Source organism: Lynx canadensis, chromosome D2 (genome assembly GCF_007474595.2).
Source record: "Lynx canadensis isolate LIC74 chromosome D2, mLynCan4.pri.v2, whole genome shotgun sequence".
Classification (NCBI taxonomy): domain Eukaryota; kingdom Metazoa; phylum Chordata; class Mammalia; order Carnivora; family Felidae; genus Lynx; species Lynx canadensis.
In genome coordinates this window covers 376,355-400,416 of record NC_044313.2, presented here as the reverse complement: position 1 = coordinate 400,416, position 24,062 = coordinate 376,355, and the positions used below count along the sequence as shown (strand labels likewise).

The window sequence follows — 24,062 nt, the reverse complement described above, 5'->3', positions numbered from 1 at the left end:
AGCTGTGCCACCCAGGGCTGAACCCGCCCTATGGGTTCCACTCTGCACTTCAGCGGGTGCTCCTCAGGACTCCCCCACCCTCCTGCCCAGTCCGCCGGCAGGACAAGGACCGTGCTGCCCCCTGGTGCAGGGAGCCCAGCCTTGCTGATTGCTGCGACACCAGGTGTGCACAGCTGGACACCAGGCTTGGATTTCGTCCCCTGTGAGACCTTGATAATCATCCTGAAGTTGCTCAAATGCTGCGTGTTTTCACCTTTTTTTTCTTTTTTTGAGACAAAGAAGGTGCCCAAGTGAGCGAGGGGCAGAGACAGAGAAAGAGAGAAAAAGAGAGAATCCCAGGAGGGGCAGAGAGAGGGAGGGAGGGAGGGAGGGAGGGAGGGAGGGAGGGAGGGAGGGAGAGAGAAGAGGGCGCATCCTCACCCGGAGTGGGACACGAGCTCACCCAGAGCTGGGACACGTCCCCACCTGATGTGGGACTCAAACTCACCAATGGTGAGATCACGACCTGAGCCAAAGTCAGGTACTTAACGGACCGAGCCACCCAAGCGTCTTCACTTTGTCTTTATTTGAGAACAAAAACATTTTTAAAAACTCACCCTATTCCACAGAAGAACTCACACAAACACACCTATGGAGGCACCCGGCCCGGTGCGGGTGGCTGCTGTGAAGGGAACCTAGCGCCCTGAGCAATGACAGCAGCTTGGCAAGACGCCCCTCGGATTTTATATTTAAACGGTAACGACACACACAAACACATGTGGTTCAGCAATATTCATTCACGTAATGGCTTCTGAACTCATTCTTCTGCAACACCTGCTGGCCTCACTGGGCGGTGACGGCAACCCTGGGCGCAGATGCCGGGGGGCCCCGTGGGACGGGCACTTGGGGCGCTGCCTTCTGGCTCCTCTCTGCAGACAGACGCTCCAGGCGCTCCGTGTAGAAGCCATTGAAGTCAAGTCTGCGGGAGGAGAGGGGCTGGGCTCCTGCACCCCCAGGTGCAGAGGCGCCCTCCCCGGGGCAGCCCGTCCGCCCCACAAACGGGGAAGGGTGGCCTCTGCACCAGGTGCGAGGGACACGCACCCACACGAGGGCCTCAGGCTCCATCCGGCCTCCGCTTTTTCAAGCGATACTGACACCAGAACTCAAACACATGTGAAAACTGAACAACAACAAGCGTCCCAGGCCCTGTCCTTAGGACATCCGATGCCCAACACAGGACACCTTCCCAGGCAGGGACACCCCCTCAGTCTCCTGGAAAGAAGCTGAGCCACTGCCTCCCCTTGGAAGAGCCGTGTGTCCAGGATTCACGGGCAGTGGGAACCTGACGGCCCCAGAACCACAACCTGGCTGAGCGGCCTGCTGGTCCCCCTCCCCACGGGGCCCCTCCCAGAGTCACCAGGAACGCACCACCACACCCCCGCACCCCCCACCACCCGAGAGTGACAAGGCACAGACAGCCCCGGGAGCCCAAACGGGGCGGGTTTAGTACGTGCCGCCACGACCCTCACTGTGCGCTCACAGCCCACGGCAGAAATGGCATCCCCGGTCCCATCCTCCCTCCCGTGGCCACCCCCTGGCGGCTCATCTGAAAATGGGGGTGGGGGGCGGGGGCTGACGCGGCTGCCGTGCATAGCCTAGGGCTATGGGGGCACTGACGGGGCAGCCCGACACACGCTGGCGCACACACACGAGTGAACACAAACCGCTACGCACACCCGTCTGTGACTTCAGGGGGTGACGCATAGGAGGCTAAGGACAGACACCCTCGCACCCGAGCAGACCCTGCCTCAGTGACACCTTCCTGAGGTGGCCCAAGGCTGCGTGGCAATGGTGAAGGGGGAGCCGGCGAGGGAAACCCGGGAGTCCCATCAGGCAGGGACAGGAGGGCGCCCGTGGCCGCGCGGGAAGCCGCCGGGAGATGACGCACCCACCTGGAGATGACGCTGGCCATGCTGTGCTCACAGTCACTGGTGCTGTAGAGGCTCAGTCGGGCCAGAAGGTCAAGCAGATGTGCTGAGAAATTCTTATCAAACTTGTTGATGGTGGCCTCGAAGCTGGAGGCCAGCTGCGGGGCGTCCACGTGCTCAGCCAGGTACTAGAAGACAAGTTTGGGCACCGTGAGCGCCCCCAGCCCGGCCTCGGCACTGCTCTCACCAGCTCAGCTTCCCCGTCCCTTTATCTCTAATGGAAGAAAGGATCTGGGCAAGTTTTTGCGTGATAAAAGGTGAAAGAGGACAACATAAAGCTTCCTGAGACCACAGGACAGAGACACAGTCTGGGCAGCTGGCACCCTGCTTTGCTCCCACCCGCCTGGGGTGTTTTTTCTGCAACTCAGGTTTTCGAGCTAATGCAGCATTCTCTCCTGGCTCCCTCTCACTGGAGGGAACGGACCCAGGGGCCCGGGAGCAGGGGCCTGGGCTGGTGCTGCAGGGCCTATGCCCCGACATCCTCTCCAAGGAGGCCCCTCTGGTTAAGGCTGGGCTCTGACCATAAGGACGGCAGGGCCCACAGCCCCACGCCTGCTGTGTGCCAGGCCCTCCAAGGGGCGCCCACATCTGGGCGTTCCTCCCCTTGGGGGAACCGTGGCCTTGCCCTCAAGCACAGTGGGGCTGAGGTTTGGACAAGTCGAGCGAGAAGATTCTCTGGGACTCGTATTTAATATCTAATTCAAAGCAAGCTTTTTTAACCAAAAGAAGAGTGAAGGGCGGCAGCAGGCGCGCCTGCTAAGCTGCAGGCCCAGCGGTGCCGGACGAAGCACACCTTCCTGGCGAGCTCCTTGCGGGTGCGCTCCTCTGCCCGCTCGGCCTCCGTGGGCGGCCCCAGCATTGTGCCATGCTCCAACATCAGGCGGCCCAGCTCACCGTCCAACTTCATGCTCTGCGTAAATCTCTTGGGGTCAGAAAGAAACACTCCTGTTAGCGTCAACCCACCTGGCCCAAGTGAAGGGTGTGCCTCCGCACAGCCAGGCAGTGTCTGCTGTGCCCATGTGACCTTACGGGCGCCTGCCCGAGGGCTGGTCCACTGACTGACTGAAGAACGTTTCTCCCCCGATGGAGCCCCACGTGACCGCGAGAGGTCTAAGGAACCAGTTCCCAGGCTCCTGTCCTCTGGAGGTTGGCCAACACCTCGCACGCTCTCCACTGGCCCCACCGACTCAGACCCCCTAGGCCTGGAGCCCCAGTGAACCCCCACCTCACCCCCTCTGCCTTCCAACACTTATATTCTGTGCCAATACTTCGGGGCAGCTGCTTGTAACTGAATCAAGTAACTCAAGTCGGACAAAGAGAACAGCAGGTGTCCAGAAAAAGGCCCAGAACAGAGGCCCACACCGGCGGAAGGGGACTCAGAGCAGCACCCCTGCAGACAGATGGCAGGAGGCGAGTGGGCTGTGGGGTGGCCGCACCTGCATGCAGTTGGTGAACATGACGCACACGGACATGAGCCTGGAGAACACCTTGAGTAGTTCCGGGTTGGTCAGCATGCAGTCCTTCAGACAGTTGTCCAGGAAGCTCGTGTGGTGGCCCAGCACGTCATCGATGTTGGACGCCTGTGCGGAGAGAAGGACCCGGCCTTCACTCTGGGAACGACTTCGCAAGCAGACGGACTCCGCGGGCCTGGCTTCGGCTGCAGCTTTGCACGTTTCTGGTCTGTCGCCATTTTTCAGATGACCCTGTGCCCTCTGAGGGACATCACCCCCACCATGCCTGCTCTCGCACACGCACACCCTCACCGTGCTCGTAGGGAAGCCTCTCGTGTGTGCGGAGGGCTTCGCTTCCTCCCCATCAGCCTGCGGCCGGCGCTGCTCTCACCCCCGACCCCTGACCTGCTATGCTCCCTCCTCAAGAACCCGCTGGAGCCTCCTCAACGTTCCGACACGCCAAGCTACGACTCACAGACTTCAGGTTCTTCTCGAGGACGTGCCAGGTCGGCTCCATGACTTCAAACATCATGTAGTACTGAATGTTCTGAACAAAGTTGAGCATCCGCTGCCGCAGAGTGAAGGCGCCGGCAAACCTGAGCGAGCAGATGACAGGGAGTCGGGGCATCTACAGCATGTGGGGGCCACCCACCTTGTCGTCAGGGCGTCTGCTCCGGGCTCATGCCCCTCCACGGGGGCCCACACGCGGGCACGAACACCACCAGCGTGTGGGGCACCCCTGGCCGACAGTGAGCAGCTGCATGTGAGCCAGCAGGAGGAAGCACACGCCCCCAAACCTCGAAGGGCTCACGCTAACGGGCCCGACCCCCCACGTCTGCACAGACGGCTGAGGGACAGAGCCAGTGGCCACCGCGGTCGGCAGTGGCCCTGCTCCGCAACGTGAAACATGTCACGGATCTATAAGCTACAAAGGTGTGCGAAAATTGCCTTTTTGCAAGAGGGGAGCGCGTGCGCGCAGACGAGACGCACCACTTAGCGGAGTGCAGGGAGCACTGCTTGGCGGCCTTGTTGCTGATCCAGACGCTGCAGAGTTGCCGCTCTACGTGCTTGCAGTAGAACATGTGCCTGAAGAGCATCTGGTAGCGGGTCAGGGCTTTCCTGCAGGGAGCGGGAGGAGACAGGCGCGTAGGTAGGCTTCTGGGCGGCACCAGGGCTCATGAGGCTCGCGGCAGATGGCGGCCTGGGCTTCGGCGGCACCGAAGCGGTTCTGCGCTCCGGCCACCAGGCGCCAGGCAGCCCACCCTGGACACAAATGGGTGTGGAGGCGCCTTGGACGTTCTGCAGAACAAGGCAGGTGCCGGGCGGATCCAGTCCCTTCCTCCTGGCAGACCTGCTGTAAGGTCTAGAGAAGCTAGTGCTGGAAGGGTCAGGAAGGACCAACGCTCACCTATTGATAATCAGCGACAGGGGCCACTTGACGACGTAGTCGAAAGAGAAGGCCTCGAGGCCACTCAGCGTGAGCTCGGTGGGGTCGGCATGGACCATCGCCTTCTCCTGCTTGGTCTCGATGGCCAGAACCCGCAGGAGCTGGGTGATGAGGTCATGAGGCATCAGATCAATCTTGGGAAAGACAGAGAGAATGGTGTCGAGTCCTGACCACGGCACCAATCCAGCTGCAGCACAGGCCGGAGAAGCAAGTCCCTGCGGTGGACTCCGTCTCCGAGCCCAGCTTGCAAAACAAGCACCTGCCAAGAGACCCCCACTCAAAAAGGAGGCGTCTTTCCTCCACCAAAGTAGGAAAACAAACGTACAGAGAGATCATTTAAAATATACCTGACGATATAAATGAAAAGCTATGAAGTCAGAAAGGCCTAAATCCCTCCAGATTTACAACTTTACCGCAGGTGCCAGGCTCAGGCTGAAAGAGAAGGTACGTGGGTCTGAAAACACAGTACAGCTGACCCTTAAACAACGTCGGGGGTCAGGGCGCCAACCCGCCGTTCAGCTGAAAATCCACGTGCAACTTCTGACTTCCCCTACCCCCGACTACCGATAGCCTACTGCCGACCGGAAGCCTTTCCGGGACAGCTGATGGACGCACGCTTTGCGTGTCGTACGCCATACACAGTGCGTCCTCGTAACAAAGAAAGCTAGAGACAAGGAAACGTCACCGCGCTGCATGTACCATAAAACACCCACGTGCGCACACCCGGGCCGCGGGTATCACTGTCAAGAGTTGGTTCCTCCCGTGTCTTTACCTCAAATGTCTTTCTCAGGCAGCTGCTCCAGCTCTCGGGACACGGGGAGCGGCCTGAAAGGTGCCCCCCCCCGCCCCCTCACCCCCAGCCCACCTTGAGATCGTCCTTGAAAGGGTCCGTGTTGGCAGTGCTCATGCGCAGGGCCAGCTCCAGCAGCGCCTCCAGGCGGGTGGGAGTGATGTCGTCCACCGGCTTCTTCAGCTCCTCCTCGGTGAGGTCCATGAAGTGCACGAAGAAGTCCCCCTGGTCCATCAGGAAGTAGCGCTTAATGGACCTGCGGGCAGACGCAAGGTCATCGGGAAGACTGGCCGACGCGCACAGCGGCCCGGACTCGGAGAGAGGCAGGCGTCTGACGAGGAAGAGCTGCGTGCCTGCGAAGGGCTCCCACCAGAACCAGCAGTTTTGATGATGGGGGCGGCGGGGGACAGGGAGAAGCCAGGAGGGGCCACACGGCCCAGGAAGGACGTGTCAAGCACACGGCCTGCCAGCGCCCCACACCAGGAAACATGTTAGAAAGGGGAGACCAGCGGTCAGCTTCAAACAAACGGAAACAAACAGCTCTTAGGCACGGGCAAAGAACTCAGTGCCCGGCTACGCTGCCTGGAAGGGGCTGGTGGGGCCGGGGGAGACTGGGAGGCTGTGTCACTGCAGACAAGGTGACACAGGCAGACACTGCCCTGCTGGGCCTCGGGGAGTTAGGACCACAGTGGCAGGGTCACAAATGTGCAAGGTTCTCAGGCTGTCTTCTCAGGCAGGACAAGCTGGCAGTGTGCTGGGTTTTACACAAATAGGACAGAGCCACTAAGAGTTAATTCGTGGCCTTGGTCAGACACCCCCGATGGTTACACATGCTGAGCTAGGAGGCCAAGGACAGACGGCACACCTCAGGTGCGCCACAAGCTCCTTCTCTTCCATCAGGAAGGCCAGCAGGACCTTGCTGGCATAGTTGAAAGCCTTCTCGATTTGCTCAACATATGCCCGCTCCTTCAGAGTGTAGATGATTTCCTTGGCCACTGGGCAGGTGACATCGTGGCCACACTCTCGGACTACATTCAGATATTTTCCTGAAAAGACAGGAGAAAGCAAATTAAAATTTTCACCATAAGTACAATAAACCACAGACCTGAACCTCGGATGCTGTAACCCAAACAGTAGCTAGAGAACCGGAAAGAGAGGCTGAGAACAGCCTACAACCCTCTACACGTGGCAGAGAAACACAACCAACTGACACCCACGGAGCACAGAGCGCTAAGCGCTAGAACAGGCTGGACTCTCCCGATCTTCTAAGAACACAGAAATAATTTCAAAAATATTTCAGAGAAGGAGATTCTAAACCCTCTTCCGACCCCGTCCTAGACAGCACAGCTCCCAGAACCAAAGTGCCGAGTTCCTGGCCAGCAGCGTGTCAGGTACGTCGGTCCATGTGATGGTGACAGGAGCATCACTGGCCCAGTGAGGCCTGCATCCCTGGCTGTTTTCCTGTCATGGTATGAGACCAACCCAGTGAGAAACAGATCTTTGGTCTCTGTCCCTGGTTGCTGGCGCTGAACTCCTAAAACTCTTGGGATTTTGTTACTCATGAAGCCCCTTCTGACCACACCTGAGTTCAGGCCAGCGAGGGACTCTCGGCAGCTTCCCTAGACAGCTTCAGGGTGAGGGCTGGTGGCCAGGGACCGAACCCCGTCATCACCGCCCACTGAGGTCACGATCGGGAAAGGCTGAATAAATCACCAACGGTCAATCATTTCATCAATCATGCCTGCATAATGGGACCCCCATAAAATTCCTAAACCAAGGTGTCTGAAGAGTTTCCAGGGAGGGGTACACATCCACACGGGGATGGTGCACCCCAAATCCATAGGCACAGGAGCCCCTGTGCTCGGGACCTGCCCAGACCTCACCCCACGGGACCCTTCACCTGGCTGTTCGCTTGTATCCGTTATAACACACTGGTAATTTAGAGAGTAAAGCGTTTCCCTGAGTTCTGTGAGCCGTCCTCGAAAATGGTCACACCAGAGGAGGGGGCCATGGGAGCCTCCCATTTGCAGCCACTCAGACAGGACCCAGTACTTGCTGATGTGTGTGCCGCCCCAAAGGACTGAGCCTCAAACCAAGGAGCCCGCCCCAAACTCCGGGTGGATGGGATGAGGGCTAATTTACAGGACGCCCAGCTTGTGTCCACAGAGAACAGGAGAGCGGGATGCCGGTGTGGAAAAGCCCTGCGTCTGGGGTCAGCTGGGAGCAGGGAAGCAACTTCCCTGTCAGTGATAACAGAATTCTAGAAGTGAAGTGGCAAAGAAAAGGCGTCTCTGAGACAAACCCCCAGGGTCAGGGCACAAAGCAACGGCACCCAGAGCCACAGGAGTCGGACGGGATGGTCGCCAGGCAGGGAAGGCACCACCGGGTACAGGGCCGTGACGGCAAGGCCACAGGCAGAGGCACACCGGGGCCGCAAGGCTCACCTGTGCTGAGGACCTTGCCTGCCATCTTCTGCAGGAAGGAGGGGATCTGGTGCTGCACGACGGTGTACCTCTGGTCCCAGTACTTGTCGTTGTAATCCTCCTGGATCTTCTCCTTGCGCAGCTCGTGCTCTTCCACCATGAACTCGCTGCAGGCACAGCAGACACTCTCGGGGTCTGGCCGACCAGAGTCCCCTCCCCCCCCAGGTCGGTCCCCGGCTGTGAGCAACAGTGAACCCACCCACACCCCCGGGGGCAGCTGTTCCAACCGGGGGCTCGGAGAAGACCCAGGGCCACAGGGCCACAGGGGGACCTCTACCTCCACCCCTCCCAGGGGAACTCGGCACTTCCCAACATCACAGACACGGACAACGCACGACTCCAACAGCAGGGGCGCGACCCCAGCACACCTTCTTCAGATACCACTCTCGCAAGGCAGGATTTTAAAACTTGTTTTTTCAAGTTTACTTAAAACTTTATTTTATGCGAGAGACAGAGAGACAGGGAGAGTGCGAGCAGGGGAGGAATAAAGAGAGAGGGTGAGAGAGAATCTCAAGCAGGCTCTGTGCTGTCAGCCTGACGCGGGGCTCGAACTCACAAACCCTGGGATCATGACCTGAGCCGAAACCAAGAGTCGGACGCCCAACCGACGAGTCCCTCAGGCGCCCCGCGTGAGGCACAATTTTAAAATCGTGTTCCTGGGGCGCCTGGGTGGCTCAGTCGGTTAAGCGTCCGACTTCGGCTCAGGTCATGATCTCATGGTCTGTGAGTTCGAGCCCCGCTTCAGGCTCTGTGCTGACAGCTCAGAGCCTGGAGCCCGTTTCAGATTCTGTGTCTCCCTCTCTCTCTGCCCCTCCCCTGTTCATGCTCTGTCTCTCTCTGTCTCAAACATAAATAAACATTAAAAAACATAACTAAAATAAAATAATAAAATAAAATAAAATAAAATAAAATAAAATAAAATATAATATAAAATAAAATCGTGTTCCTTGTAAGGCCCTCCCCTCAGATTGTTATTTGCACCATTAGCAGAGAAACACTACCCCAGCCACAAACTTATTTTTAAAGTATTTTAAGAAATCTACCTCAACACAATAGACTCCTTCGTGAGCTACCCAAGCTCCGTTTACGTATTTAAATTTTTTTTTTTTTTTTCAACGTTTATTTATTTTTGGGACAGAGAGACAGAGCATGAACGGGGGAGAGGCAGAGAGAGAGGGAGACACAGAATCGGAAGCAGGCTCCAGGCTCCGAGCCATCAGCCCAGAGCCTGACGCGGGGCTCGAACTCACGGACCGCGAGATCGTGACCTGGCTGAAGTCGGACGCTTAACCGACTGCGCCACCCAGGCGCCCCCGTTTACGTATTTAAACGCGTGATGCGGAGAAGGAACGCTCAAGTCTCACCCCTGGGAAGGAAGGAAGCTCAGGCCAGGAGCCGCCGCTCCGGGCGACTCCGACGCCCTCCGCTCGACAAGATAAAGCCTCCCGGGGCTCGTGTGGGCGTCTGCCCCTCGCGTAGCTCACCGGTGTTCTCCTCAGGCCCCGCGAGCCCTACCTGTACGGGTCGTTGATTATCCCTCTATAGATCCACTTCTCCAGGATCTCGAAGTAGGGCACGCTGGCAGCCTTGGTGAGGTACAGACACAGCTCCTGGGCCTGGCTGTCTCCCGTGTAGTTGAAGCTCCGGTCGTGGAGAAGGCTCAGGGTTGACCCCCCAACACACTCGCCTTTATCCACCGAGGTGGCTGCAAGGACGTGGAGGTGGCGCTCAGTGCGGCGACGGGGGTGCCCTTGGCGCTTGAGGCCATGTCACGAGAGGCCAGGGCCTCAGTTCATCTCCGGTCTCCCGGGGACAGGTGCCGCTCTCGCGGGACACACTCAAACCGTAACGCTCTGATCGCTAACTAAGGCCTATCAGGAAGAGCTTCCAGAGTTTTCCTGCCACAGACTAACACCCGACGCCCCGTGGGCTCTGGCCAGACAACACGCCGGTCCTGCCGATGCTCCCGCGGGAGGGCCGGCACGTCCCCGGGGGCGGGAGGGCAGGCACGTACCCAGGGAGGCCAGGATGTCCAGGGTGCGCATGGCTGGCTGGATGTAGAACCAGAGCTTCTGCAGGGACAGGAGGCCCTGCCTCTGCAGCTGCTCCAGCTGTGTGACCAGGATCAAGTACTCCTTCACCAGGGCCCTCATGGCGGCCGCCAGGGCGTGGTTCACCTGCCCGTATTCGAAGGAAGACTTCTCTTCAATGAACCTAGGAGGGAGAGGGCACCTGAGCAGGTGAGGCTGAGTTTTCAGATCAGATGTCACAAGCTCTGGGTCCCCTCCCCACTCAAGCTCTTACCCTTGAAGGGAACCCGTAGACACCAGCCCCCTGCACTTGTCCCCAGGCCCTTCGGGACCGTGCCAGGAGTGAAACCCGGTCACGACCAGACAAGCGCGCTCTTGGGGTTTTGTTTTTGGGGCGCGAGGACTGAGCTGCAGGGATCGGGAGCCCCTGGGAAGGCGGGCGCCCACCTGGTCACCGTGGAGTAACTGGCAGCCACCGGGAGGACCCTGTTCACCAGCTCCCGGATGGACAGGTCGAGGTTGGGGTCCACGAGGAAGGTGCGGCTCTGCCTCCCGGTGAGAGGCTGGGCGGTGATGTACCTGCCGTCCACACCCACCAGCACGTAGAGCAGGTCCTCCACCACAGCCGACTCCTGGGCGGTCAGGGGCAGCGTGCCTGCGGGCCGCGGACACCGCTGGGCCGTGGCCTCGCGTCCAGGGTCCCCGCTCCCACAGACCTCGCTCCCGACGGAATCTCCTCGGCACACACCCCCCTCTCCCACCGGCTCCCCGGTGCTACGCCCTCCAGCGTTCACGGGCGCGAGAACCAGGCTGACGGGGACCTGACTGGCCCCGGAGCGGTGCGCCACAGCCTTAAAGCCCCCGGCGGAGAAAAACTCCCACTCAGGTAAACGCCGGGCCTTAAAAGGACGTGGTTAGGAATTAAGGAGCGCTTCTGCCGTAAGCTGTTCTCACAGCACTGGTCACGGCCAGCAAGTCTGGGTTGCGGCGCGACAAAAACATTTTCCTCAAAGACTTTAAAACCGGGTACGCGCAGTATGAGGCGGTCCCCTCACAACCATGCCGCGGACCGAAGGACAGTCGCGAGCCATCCCCAGGGCCGCCCGCCAAACACCTCCTGACCCAGGCAGCCCCCTGCCTGTCTCGGCTCACGGGCCCTGACACGACCCCCACTGCTCCCCCCAGCAACACCTGCCGGGAGAGACCGCCGTGCGCGGGCAGCCAGAGGCAGCAGCGGCAGAAAGGTGTCTCCACGAAGCCGCCCCCCACCCCAGCCTCGCACAGCCGGCCCCACGCGTGCCTGTGTCGGCCCCACAGTGCCCCAAACCGGGGCCTGGCGGCTCAGGGTGGTGCTGCACCACACACGCAGGACACGGGCTCCGAGCAGGCAGCCGCCGTCTGTGGCCCGGGTCACCCGGCACGCGGAGGCGCACTCTGAGCTCTGGCTCCTCTCCACGACCCCGTCACGACAAGATCACCCACAGCTCCCGTTCCTCGTGAGCAGGGCTGTCTTCCGGGAACGGCCACCAGCCTCGGCTGCCGCTCACTTGAAACCTGAGCGTCACCCCACTTAGAGCCCCGGCGCACGCTCTCAGTGGGGTTAAGGGGTGCAGCGCCAGGTCAGCTGGTCCTGAGGGAGGGGACCTTGGCCTCAGGGGGCAGATGCCACCCTGCCCCTCCAGCACCCTGCCCACGTGTGGGAGACAGCACCGCAAGCCGTGCTGCTGAGAGGCAGGCAAGATAGGAAGGGACTGCTCCGAAGGGGACACTGCACCGCGAACCGCGGCCAGGAGTACGATCCAGCAAGGTCTCTGTGGCTCGCCAGGGTTTGGGGAGTCGCTGCAGAGGCGACGTGGGGCACAGCCCTGCCGCTCAAAGCCGCTAGCTCTGGGGCTGTGGAGAGCACCCCAGGGAGGAGGGACAGGACACGAGGCTCCGTGCCACCAGCCACCTGGGCCAAGTAAAGAAAGCAAAACACCTGTTCCTCAGCCACACTAGCTGCATTTCAACGCCCATGAGCTCCATTCAGCTGATGGCACCATACGTTCTGGATACAGCATATCCAGAACATTCCTTCAGCACAGAAAACTCTGGGGAGGTACAGGCCCAAGCCAGTGAGGGCAGGACGGTGTGTGAGCAAGAAGGGTTGGTGAAGGCTGGGCCCGGGACCAGGCTGGGGCAGTGGGAAGGAAATGAACACAGGGGCCACCCCCAGCTCCAGGACCTGACAAACAGTGACACCGGTCGCCACGAGAGGAGTGGGGACACCAGAGGGAGGGTCAGGAGCCCCGCGGTAGACACAAACGGCAGACAATTGGCCCCATGAGCCAAAATTCAGGGAGACATCCTAGGGATAGAGACCTGAGATCACAACAGGGGCATGATTCCTTCAAACTAAAAGGTCACTGTGGAGAGGGAAACAATCAGAAAAGACCCAGGAGCAAACCATGGGACCACTTGGAAGAGGAGGGTGGGGGGGGCGGGGGAGGGCAGACACAGGGAGGACACAAGAGCTCGGCCCTCCTGAGCACAAAAGCACAGGAAGAACAGTGCCCCACGCCGCTCACACATGCCAGATGTCAGAAACAGACGTACCGCATACCTATAGGCACAGCCATGTCCGTGTTGACGCCTGAGCCAGGCAGGAAGTCCCCAAGGAGGGTGGGTCTGTCGTATACCCACGGTGGAAAGACGGGGAGGCGCTGGCCTGAGTTTTTTTTGTTCTGCTTATCTCGAAGCAACTTTCTTGTCAGTTCCAGAGACTGCCGAGGGTGTTTTCAAAAAACAAAAAAAATATATACTTTTAGTACAAACGCTTAACGCTAACACATCCGGCACTGGAGAGATCGCCTGCTCAACGCAAATGAGGAAGCGGGATGACTGTCTCCACGCCCGTCACAGTGTGAGGAGCTGGGGACGAGACGGGAACCCAGCCTCTTGTCAGGGTCCCAGTCTGTGCAGAACCCACAGGGAAACCGGCAACACCAGCAACAGGCTGCACCTTTCTGGGGACAACTCACACGGACCCCGTCACTTTTCCCGGAGACACAAGGTCTAGTCACGACCTGATGGGTCACGGATGGGTCAAGGAAACCAGGCCACCCCCCCCCCCCCCCCCCCCCCCGCCAAACAGCCAGCTGGAGAAGGGCGGGCGTAGAGGAGAGATCCACCCAGGGCAAGGCCGACCCCTGACATGCCCGGAGCAGCAGTCCTCCTACGAAACCAGCCACCAGAGCTGACCAGGGCAGGCCGAGGTGGCCCGGCTGTCAGCAGAGCCAGCTCAAAGGTGGCCAGGGAGAGAAGCAGGTGCAGACCATTTTCTCGTCGATCACACAGGGTGGCAGTGCGGGAACACGGGAGGTGCTGATAGGACACGCCCACCGGCACTGGCTGTCATGTGTCAGAGCCATGGTGCTCGACAGGCACGTGCTCTGCTCAGACCCTCGTGGGGACGCAGCTCTGAGGGAGCTTGAGAGCCACAGAAGTTATAGCCTGAGAAGACAGCTGTCCCTCAAGTGACCAGGGCAGGACACGAAATCAAGAGCAAGGAAAAACAGTAAGCAGAGAAGATAGAACACGACGTAGGTGAAATTATCTACAAAATACAACCTTAAGAAACAAACTGTGAAAACCTAACGGATGGAAACGGAGACTCACAGTATACAGGGCAAGACCCACACGAGTGCCTCGGACATGCGAGCCCAGAACAGGCGAGCCGGTGCGGGTGACGCAGCGCCTCGTGTTTCTGACCTGCAGCGTGCGTCAGAACTGCCGTCCCTACGCAGCTAGGTCCCCATCGGGAGCGAGCCGCAACCCCTCCACGTCCACGTTCCTCTCTAGCTCGCACACACCCATCGCCGCACCTGCTCCAGCAGGCGTGGCCCGTGGACGGCGGGTGCAGTACCTGCTGGAGCGTGCAGCCTGTGGCCACGCTGCCGAGCTGCTTCCTCAGCTCTTCCAGCTCCTGCATGGAGATCTTGGAGGCTGTGGCGGGGCCGCTGAAGCCGCTGGTGCTGCTGCCTGCAGCGCTGGCCGCGAGCTCGGCTCTCTCTTTGGCATTCTGTTGTAAGTACTGCAGGGTCTGAAAACACACGAGACCCTACATTACACGCCTGTGCTCTGCTGGGCACGGCCAGGCCCCCTCCTTCCCTCCTGACCCCAGCCACCCACGGAGGGCAGCGGCAACTCCCGAGTCTGTGGGCCGCAGTCTCTCCGTGTTTTCTGCCGTGAGGTGTCACATCCTCAGACACAGAGGAGGATAATCCCGCGGATGCTTGACAGCCAACTCCCAAACCCTGTTCCCAACTCAGCCTTTTCTCTACGCTCGGCCAGTCTCCCGTCCCGCACATGGCAAGAGCTCTTCCCTCTGTGTGACGGTCAAACATGCCTGGTGTGGCACAACCTTCTCCAGACCCTGGGCCTGCGAGTGAGAGGCCCAAGCACATCCCCAGACGCCCTCGGGTGCAACAGCATCTCCGGCCTTGACGTGACGCTAGGTGTTTTTCTTAGGGTCACAAGCAACATGCCCATTCAAAACAGACAAAACCCCTGCGTGAGACTACGAAATACAAAACCCTCCAACCACAGGGGTAACCGCGGTCAAACTTCCCAGGGGCACCGCCAACATGAGCTACTGTTCCTCCTGATGCACCACCGACACACCCCTGCGGTACGTCAGAGTGCTGCTAGCACAAGGCAGGGAAGGAGCCCCGTGTTGGGTGCTGCAGGCGAGCAGAAACGTGCCGTCCGACAGCAGACTCACAATGTGTTATCGCAACTGAGCCAACCCACATGCGTAGAACAGGTTAATCAGAGCAGCTCCACACACAAGCTCCGTCAGGAGCACGCATCACACTCTCGATGACTCCACAGCCATTACCTCTCTGTCTTCCGTGAGTTTCGATAACAGGTACACCAGTGGGTCAAGGTTCCTTGTGTTTTTAGATTTCAGTTCATCATATTTCTTTAGAAAGTCTTCTGGAGTACGAGAAAATTCTGCTATTTTAACCTCAAAAGCATAAACATGAAAGATTTAGTGACAATAATAAACAACTGTTAAAAATCTTCCAGGGGCGCCCGGGTGGCTCAGCCGGTTAAGCGTCCGACTTCGGCTCAGGTCATGATCTCGCAGTCCGTGAGTTCGAGCCCCGCGTCGGCCTCTGTGCCGACAGCTCGGAGCCTGGAGCCTGCTTTGGATTCTGTGTCTCCTCCTCTCTCTCTGCCCCTCCCCTGCTCATGCTCTGCCTCTCTCTGTCTCAAAAATAAGTTAAAAAAATGTTAAAAAAATTTTTTAAATCTTCCAGAAAATTAAACACGAAAACCAAAACAGTGAAATTAGGTAGGTTAAATAATCATACACCCCTGAAATAAAACTTAAACTCAACAAAACATCTCATTAAACCTACCCATGATCTCCCACAATTTCCCTCCTGTGTGCTTCCTCAGCCTGAGATCAGGAAATGACCATTTAGATCTTTCTACCAGTTTATGCATTCACTTTACACATTTAACTCTAGGGGCTCCTGGGGGGCTCAGTCGGTTAAGTATCTGACTTCAGCTTGGGTCATGGTCTCTTAGTCCGGGGGTTTGAGCCCCGTGTCAGGCTCTGCGCTGACAGCTCAGAGCCTGGAGCCTGTCTCCCTCTCTTTGCCCCTCCCCTGCTCATACTTTGTCTCTTTCTCTCGCTCTCAAAAATAAATAAACATTAAAAAATATATATGCATTGGGGCGCCTGGGTGTCTCAGTAGGTTAAGCATCCAACTTCAGCTCAGGTCATGATCTCACAGTTCATGGGTTCGAGCCCTGTGTTGGGCTCTCTGCCCCTCCACAGCTCGTGTTCTCTCTCTTAAAAGTGAATAAACATTACAAAAAAATGTTTTTTAAGTTTACGCATTTAACTCTATTCCCTCTGGAACCGGGGATAGGCTCAGGGGTTATGTTCACTCACTGATTTATGGTGCTCCCCTTGTAATAAATTAAGATCACTTCTGTGTTCCCAGTCTGTCTGTTCAGTGAATTTTTCTAATTATCATTGTGCCATTATTAAACTATTTATTAAAAAAAATTTTTTTTAATGTGTATTTATTTTTGAGACAGCAAGAGACAGAGCATGAACGGGGGAGGGTGAAAGAGAGGGAGACACAGAATCCGAAACAGGCTCCAGGCTCTGAGCTGTCAGCACAGAGCCCGACGCAGGGCTTGAACTCACGGACCGCGAGATCATGAACTGAGCCGAAATCGGACGCGTCACCGACTGAGCCACCCAGGCACCCCATTATCAAGCTATTTAAATAATACAAGCTTTACAGAGTGTTTCTAAAAACAAATTTCAAAATTATCTCGTACTGAAGATCCGTAATTTTGAATTATATGCTATTTAAATAAAAACAGAAAAACCTGCTTTAGAGGGATTGCAATGCAGTTGATACAGAAGCTTCCTTTCCATCCAGAGGAATATCTGAGTCTCCTTCCTCAGGGGACTCAGAACCTGGGTTCTGAGGTCAGGGTGACAGCCCAGCAGTCTCCCTGAGCCACCATTTATTCATTTGTACAACAGAGTGAGTAACAAGGGCCATTATGAGGAAGTATCAGAAGCACGGAGTTGAGCAGAATTCTTGGTCCAAGAAAAGCCTTTGACAAGTATTGTCTGCCATCTGCACTGGTAATGCTGTGGCTGCTCAGTCAGGAAGCTTATGAACTTTGTGCACAAACTGTTCCAGGGACAGGGCCCATCTTGTCCAGTGCACAGCACTGCACCAGGACGGGGCCCATCTTGTCCAGTGCATAGCACTGTTCCAGGACAGGGCCCACCTTACCTAGTACACAGCACTGTACCAGGACAGGGCTCACCTCACCCAGCGTACACAGTGCAGCAACAGGACGGGGCCCACCTTGTCCAGTGCACAGCGCTGCACCAGGACAGGGCCCACCTTGTTCAGTGCACACAGTGCAGCACCAGGACGGGGCCCACCTTGGCGCTGTGTGCAGATACAGTGGTAGTGACATATGGGGTCCTATTCTTCTGCAGCAGGTCGATATAGACCTCAGCACCATCCCCTCCGTGGACACGCAGCAAGCTGAGCAGCTCATTGACGTCGTGGTGAATCCGAAACTCACTCATAGTTTTGGCTCTGAAACAACATCAACAATATGTTCTCCTAAAGCTAAGAGGAAAGCCGTCTACAAGAAACAAAACTGTGCTAACAGCTCTAGTGAAGACGAGGCCTGAGGTAAAGGAGCAGTAGACATAGCACACAACCCATATGCTAATTAACTAATGAATATTAATTTGCAACTGGGCAAGTGAGACTCTAATCTTGTGCGACAGAAAACAAGTTCCGCACGTACAAATATCATCAACTCATGCTAAACATCGAAAACTGGCCAGAGTCAGGAATCTTGAAACATAAAAGCAGGACGGTTAAGCGTCAGCTGGTGCGTAAGTCACTAGCACACACTTTTAAAATCAGGAGGAGTTCACAATAACCAGTTAAGGGCATGAGGCACAGCAGGGCATGGGCTGCGGAGTCCCAGGCAGTCTGAACCCTGACTTGGCCAATTCTGGGCTGTAAGGTCCTCGGCAAGGAGCCTGATCTCTCTAGGCTTCTTCTGCCAAGGGGTGAGTAGTAAATCCTACCCATAGAGGTAGTGCGGAGATCAAATAAAACCATCCTTATAAAACGCCAAAGGGCCCATACGGATAAGTTCCCATGGTATTGTTACTAGACAAGCAGGAACAAATTCCGTTACTACATAGGGCCGACCATGAGGAAACGTTACTGGAGAAATGGCTGGTTTTACCAAAGGAAAACTGGATCTGAGTCACCATCAGTTGCCTTAGTGATCATGGAAGAGCCTGAACGAGGCACTGCAAACCACAAGCAAGACAGAAGAGACAACACAGAAGTCTCCCACTGAGGCCTCTTCGAATCTCAGGGCAATCGGTTTTACACACATTCTACATTCTATAAGGGTTCCTAAGGAATGTGGGTTGTCCTACAATGGCTAGACTAGATGTCCTATGATGGATGGACTGCAAGGTCATGCTAGAGGGCAAGGGCACCGCGTTTACCATGGAAAGAAAACACCTGTCCCCCAGATACAAGTAGGTGGAGACAGGGCTTCAGAAGAAAGATCATCGAAGTGAATGTGTATTTATTTTAATGTATTTTAATATTTATTTATTTTGAGAGAGAGAGAGAGAGAGAGAGCGAGCAGGGGAGGGGCAGAGAGACAGGGAGACACAGAATCCAAAGCAGCTCCAGGCTCCGAGCTGTCAGCACAGTGGCTCTCAAACCCATGAACCGTGAGATCATGACCTGAGCTGAAAAGTAGGACGCTTAACCGACCGAGCCCCGAGGCGCTCCAATGTGAACATTTATTCTAAAACTATCCTCACATGGGGCGCCTGAGTGGCTCAGTCGGTTGAGCGTCTGACTTCGGCTCGGGTCACGATCTCGCAGTCTGTGGGTTCGAGCCCCCCCGTCGGGCTCTGTGCCGACAGCTCGGGGCCTGGAGCCTGCTTCGGATTCTGTGTCTCCCTCTCTCTGCCCCTCTGCTGCTTGCACTCTGTCTCTTGCATTGTCTCAGAAATAAATAAACTTTAAAGCTACCCTCACCAAACCTTACATTTGTGGCAAAAATACAAGTGCAGACATCCTCCCACTACAAGTGTTAATACTCCAAGGAAGCTGGTCCTCTGTGGGGATTTGGAACAATTCTTGCAAGAACGGTGGCTCTCACCCGCAGGCAGTAGCTCTCCTTAGAGGCCCTCTGGAAACGCGTAAGGGACGCTTCTGATTGTCACAGTGCCTAGAAGGGTGCTCTTGGTGTGTAGTGGGCAAGAGACCAGAGCGCCTAAACGTCAACAGAAGCGTCCCACCAAAAATGCTAGCAGCGTCCCCGCTGGAAACAACTCGGAGGGGCTCACGACAGCCCACTCCGTCTTCCTGATGCTCCGGAGTCCTTCTCTCAGTCGTCACAGACACAGACTTCTGTGGCGGAACAGAACTTCCCTCCTCGTGGCATTGAGTGCGAGCTACCAGAAGCCTCCTCCACATTCCCTCACCCATGAGTTAGGCACACACGAACCCCCCCCCCCCCCAAGTGAACATTTCAGGAAAACAGTCTTCGTTGAGAGTTCAAGACTAATTGCGGGGCGCCTGAGTGGCTCAGTTGGTTGAGCGTCCGACTCCGGCTCAGGTCATGATCTCGCGGCCAGTGAGTTCGAGCCCCGCGTCGGTCTCTGTGCTGACAGCTCAGAGCCTGGAGACTGTTTCAGATTCTGTGTCTCCCTCTCTCTCTGACCCTCCCCCATTCATACTCTGTCTCTCTCTCTCTGTCTCAAAAATAAATAAATGTTAAAAAATAAAAATTAAAAAAAACTAATTGCACAAATGGGCTCGTAAAACAAAATTCGTGACAAAAAGGTCAAGAGCCCTGATGCTTTTTCAGAGACAGAAAAGTAAAGCATAAGCGATGAATCTGTCCAGGGCTCTTCTTAGCTGTGAAACGGACTGGGGATGGGGCCACAAGCCTTTACTTCCAGGATGAAGGAGCCAAAAGATTTTTATTATGCTCTTTAAATGACGGCTCTAAAATTATCTTCTAATTTTTTAAAGAAACAGTACCCCCCTTCCTGACTATATCGCACGCATGGGTGTACAGGTCCTATCAACGCCGAAGTATCTGGGGGAGGAGGGGAGTCCGGCCATGGCCACCCCGCCCACCCCTCCACAGTAAGTCTCAAGCGCCCTTGCGTCCCTTGGATCACCCATCGCTGTTTTAACTAGGTAACTTTCACCAGGTAGGCAGCCGTGTCCGCGGCTGGGCAGAGGCGTCCTCTGCTTTCTTCACCGGCGGGCACTGAGCACCGGGCACAGAGTCCTGCACACCTCAGGAGCTGATGGGAGGGAGGAGACTAGACAGGCAGGCGGAACGCGCAGGGCCTGACAGGCTACGAGAGAGCCGCTGGACTAAGGTAACGGGAAGCCACCGAAGGCCGTGCGCCCCTGAGCGGTCGGCGCACGGCCGGCGGCGGAGCGCGGGGAAGGGAGACTGAGCCCCGCCGCCTCCCCCCAGCAAGGCTCAGGCCCCAAAGCCCGCGGCCGGACTCACCGCGCGTCCGGGCGCCGGTCCGCCTAAGCTCACAGCGAAACCCGCGGCGGCAGCGGAAGTGGCGCGAGGTCACTTCCGGCCCCGCCCCGGCCGGCTCGCGGACGGTGGCCGGCAGGCTGTGGTGCCGCCAGCGCGCAGGGCGATGCAGCTGCCGCCCGCGCTGCACTCCCGCCTGGCGGGGGGACCCGGGGCGGCCGAGCCGCTGCCGGTGGAGCGGGACCCCGCGGCCGGAGCCCCGCCCTTCCGCTTCGCGGCGCGCCGGGTACGCTTCCCGCGGGAGCACGAGTTCTTCGAGGTCTGTGAGCCCAGGAGGGAGAGGGCGGTTGTCGGCGGGGGCGGGGCCGGCGGGCAGGGCGGGGGGCCGTGGGCGGGGCCGACGCTCGCGGTTGGGGGCGGGACCGTCGGGCGGGGAAGAAGCCGACGCTGGCGGTTGGGGCTTCGGGCGAGGCGGGGGATACGGGCCGGGGTGCTCGCGGATGGGGCGTGCGGATGGGGGCGGGGCGGACAGGGGCGGGGCTGGCAGACCGGCCCCGCCCATGATGTGCGTTTCCTGCAGGATGGGGACGTGCTGCGACACCTCTACCTTCAGGACGTGCTCACACAGGTGACAGAGGCGCCGGAGAGGCCCAGGTACTCGCCTCTGGGCCCAGCGCTGCCCCCTCCCTGGATCCAGCCCGCTCGCTCCTGGGTGATCCGCCACCCTACCCTCTGCCAGACCACCGTCCATGCTCCTCTGTTCTGGCTTCACTCCCTCCTCGCTGGTCTGTGAACATTTAGTTCTTAAGAAACTAGAATTTGGGATTGCCAAAGAAACATCAGAGCTTTACCGTTTATCAGGCTGCTTAAAGGAAAGGTGTCAGTTGGAAGCATAAGGTCCTCTGTCATCAGCAGGACGGCATTCCCACAAGGTGGTTTCCTTTGCCAGGGTGCCTGAGTTTACCTGTCAGGTGGCAGGCTGCTGCCAGGTGTTTGACAGCCTGGAGGACTATGAGCACCACTACCACACTCTGCACAGAAACGTCTGCTCCTTCTGCAGACGGGCCTTCCCCTCAGTGCACCTGCTGGACGTCCACATCCTGGAGTGGCATGACTCACTGTTCCAGATCCTGTCCGAAAGGCAGGACATGGTAGGTGATGTGTCCATGTTCCTTGGGGCCAAGTGCAGTCATCTCGGGCGGAGGAAGGGTTTGTCCCCAAGCTGTTTGCCTAGCTGGGGGGGGGGGGGGTCAGCACACTGCTCCCAGCTGGAGGTCAGGGGCAAGGTGTGGGGGGACTCTGGGTCAGGATGGAGGTGACGCTGTTTCTGTTTCAGTATCAGTGCCTGGTGGAAGGCTGTGCAGAGAAGTTCAAGACCAGCAAAGACAGGAAAGATCACCTGGTGAGATGTCACCTCTACCCTGCGGACTTCCGATTTGATAAGCCAAAGAAAAGCAGAGGGTACGCGAGGTGGTGCACGTGCCAAGCTTCAGGACGTGGCCCCTGAATTTAGAAAAGCGTTTTGAGTGTGTAGACTTTAAGGGTGCTGTCGGGTGGGGAGTTCTCAGGCAGGAGGAGTGAAACCAGTAGGGGATGGTTTTGCTGGCCCTGTTGGGAATGACTGGGATCTCATCTCGGTGTCTGCCCTGGGGCACCTAGGAATGTCACCTGATTCTCTGCTCTACCTGTATCTCCCCCTGGGGGCTGCAGCCCCACTTGCTTTGCTGACCTGGCCCTCTGGGAATCTGCCCCAGGCTGGGAGGCCCTCCCCTCACACAGACCCTCCAACTCTTCGTCTGGTTGGTGACTTGGACAATAAAGCCATTTTGTTACACACCACTGCTCACAACAGCCTGGGGAAATGCATCAGGAGTCATTCTTAAACTTGTATCTCTTTGCCTTTTGCAACTGGTTCCTTTGGCAGAGTCCGTCAGAACATCCTGGGAATCGTGTCGAAGTGTTACCAGGCTAGTAGTCCTCAGCAGGTCTTTGCTCTTAAAGTACTGTGAGTCTGAGAGCCCACTGCAACACAGGAGAGTCACGAGGTTCTGAGTGTAAGGTGACTCTCTCCTCTCGGAGGGACCATTTCAAGGAAAGGAGTCCTACAATGCTGGATTGAGTAGGGATTGGGGACGAGACTCGATAGCAAGGCTAACATTAGCAAACTTCTCATGGTTGTGGAAAGACAGTGGGCACCCTTGGGAGGCATTTACCACGTGGCACCACAAAAATACTTTTTTCAAAACGTGAGGTGTAACTGTCACTAAATTTGCAAACGTGGCATCTGTCATGTGATCATTCACTTAAGGTTTTGTTGTAACCCTTGTGCTTGTCCCGATAGTCTGGAAAGTACGCTTTGCCAAAACAGTTAAAAAATGTTTTTTTGCAAGAAAAGTAGTGTTTTTGTGGTCAGTCTTGGGGGGGAAGACAGGGCCACAGGAGCCACCACTTACCCTGTCTCCACAGCCCAGCCACACCCGGGGCCGCTGTACGAGCATCCGCAGAAGCTCCGGGGGATGACGGGGAGCAATCAGGAGGGGATGCCATGGAAGTCTGCTCTGAACACGCGGCCTCCCTCCCAGAGCCTGTGGGCGAGCGGCGGACCTCCAGCCACAGGTCAGTGCCTGGCATCCTTCTGAGGCAGGTTGTGAGTGTGTGCTTTGTGAGGAGAATGCTGGGCTGGGCCCTGGGCAGTAGTCTCCCTGAGAGAAGGGAGTTGGAGTGTTGGCTTCAGCAGGAGTTGAGAGCCCGACCGGTCCTGTTTCTCTCGAGTCACTTTGTGTCTTGTGCACGCCCTGTTTTGGGCCCTGAGGCACAGGAAGGGAAGGCGCCATCGCCCCCCTTGCATCGTGGCCTAAACTGGGATGGAAGGAACGTTGGCTGTCGTTGCCGAAGTTACGATCTACTGATCTGTTTTTCTATTGCTAATTGTGTTCTTATTGGGCTAAACTTGTTTTCGAGTCTAATTCTGGGAAGGACACAGGACAGAAGGAAAGAAATTGCCAACAAGTGCAAACCGATAAGAAGGTAGACTCTTACCCCCAGCTGCCCTCGCGCAGCCGCCCAGCCTTTGGCCTGCAAGTGGGTCCCGGATGCCGTGGCAGTCAGGGTTCCTTCCAGATGGTGGGTCACAGGAAGCCTGGGCCTGGAACCCGTGTCAGGAGCGGCCCTCTTGGCTGAGTCTCCCAGGAGAGAGTGTGTTGGTAGAAGCGGGTCTGAGGTGGATGGCCAGGTGTAGGAAGGGAGCTGACCCCGGGGCCCAGGGCATCTTGGGAAGGGAAAGCCCTGTCCTGAATGTTCCTCAAAGTGGAAGAGAAGGAACTCGCCAGAATAAACTCACGACGCTATTTTATGAGTTGGGTTTTTGTTGGGAAAAAAAATGGTTTAGTACGGAGACGACTCTTGTCTTTCAGAATACCTTCTACCATCTGTTTCGGTCAAGGTGCATCACGAGGATTTAAAAGCACCAAGAAAAAAAAGGGACACCAGTGACAACGTGGACGGAGAGCCACAGAACCCTGAGCTGACTCTGAGCGAGCGGTGGCCTTTCGCAGGATGGGGCGTCAGTGTTGCACTTTCTCTCGCCTTCTGGCGCGGCCGCCCTCAGACTCAGGCCTTTGCCACCCTCCACCTCAGCCCAGCTCCGTGTCGCTGAACAACTGCATGACAGCAGAAGCAGTGACAGACCCACGGATTCCCGACACATGCTCTGGTGAATGAAATGGCCCGCCATGCCACCTCCCTGTGCAGGGCCGTCCTGAGGACGTGCCGTATAAATATGTAGATATTTGCCATAACGGTC

At 57.2% G+C, this 24,062-nt stretch overlaps 2 protein-coding genes across 2 annotated transcripts; one reads left to right on the top strand and one right to left on the bottom strand.

The window, feature by feature from the left end:
• Positions 1-545: 545 nt before the first annotated feature.
• Positions 546-20,382, bottom strand: TUBGCP2 (tubulin gamma complex associated protein 2). Its single transcript, XM_030334201.2, has 18 exons — positions 20,285-20,382; positions 17,139-17,298; positions 15,048-15,176; positions 14,073-14,249; positions 12,771-12,930; positions 10,616-10,823; positions 10,153-10,352; positions 9,654-9,843; positions 8,100-8,245; positions 6,521-6,701; positions 5,731-5,911; positions 4,827-4,999; positions 4,409-4,537; positions 3,894-4,014; positions 3,404-3,547; positions 2,761-2,889; positions 1,932-2,095; positions 546-958 (listed from the first exon to the last, which is right to left on the bottom strand). The coding sequence occupies exons 2-18, from the start codon at positions 17,286-17,288 to the stop codon at positions 823-825; spliced, it is 2,718 nt and encodes a 905-aa protein (XP_030190061.1). The 5' UTR covers positions 17,289-17,298; positions 20,285-20,382; the 3' UTR covers positions 546-822.
• Positions 20,383-20,385: 3 nt separating this feature from the next.
• ZNF511 (zinc finger protein 511) lies at positions 20,386-24,062 on the top strand. Its single transcript, XM_030334202.1, has 6 exons — positions 20,386-20,579; positions 20,841-20,914; positions 21,210-21,411; positions 21,597-21,721; positions 22,727-22,876; positions 23,674-24,062. Exons 1-6 carry the CDS (start codon positions 20,427-20,429, stop codon positions 23,750-23,752), a joined length of 783 nt encoding a protein of 260 aa, XP_030190062.1. The 5' UTR covers positions 20,386-20,426; the 3' UTR covers positions 23,753-24,062.

Excerpts from the sequence above, each read along its gene's own strand:
- TUBGCP2 (XM_030334201.2), bottom strand. The coding sequence starts at position 17,288 with ATGAGTGAGTTTCGGATTCACCACGACGTCAATGAGCTGCTCAGCTTG. Across the intron at positions 9,844-10,152 it reads GGACATCCTGGCCTCCCTGG|CCACCTCGGTGGATAAAGGC; the intron begins GTACGTGCCTGC and ends ACGTCCTTGCAG. Across the intron at positions 959-1,931 it reads ATGGCCAGCGTCATCTCCAG|ACTTGACTTCAATGGCTTCT; the intron begins GTGGGTGCGTCA and ends CTCCTCCCGCAG.
- ZNF511 (XM_030334202.1), top strand. The coding sequence starts at position 20,427 with ATGCAGCTGCCGCCCGCGCTGCACTCCCGCCTGGCGGGGGGACCCGGG. Across the intron at positions 20,580-20,840 it reads GGGAGCACGAGTTCTTCGAG|GATGGGGACGTGCTGCGACA; the intron begins GTCTGTGAGCCC and ends CGTTTCCTGCAG. Across the intron at positions 21,412-21,596 it reads TGTCCGAAAGGCAGGACATG|TATCAGTGCCTGGTGGAAGG; the intron begins GTAGGTGATGTG and ends TTTCTGTTTCAG.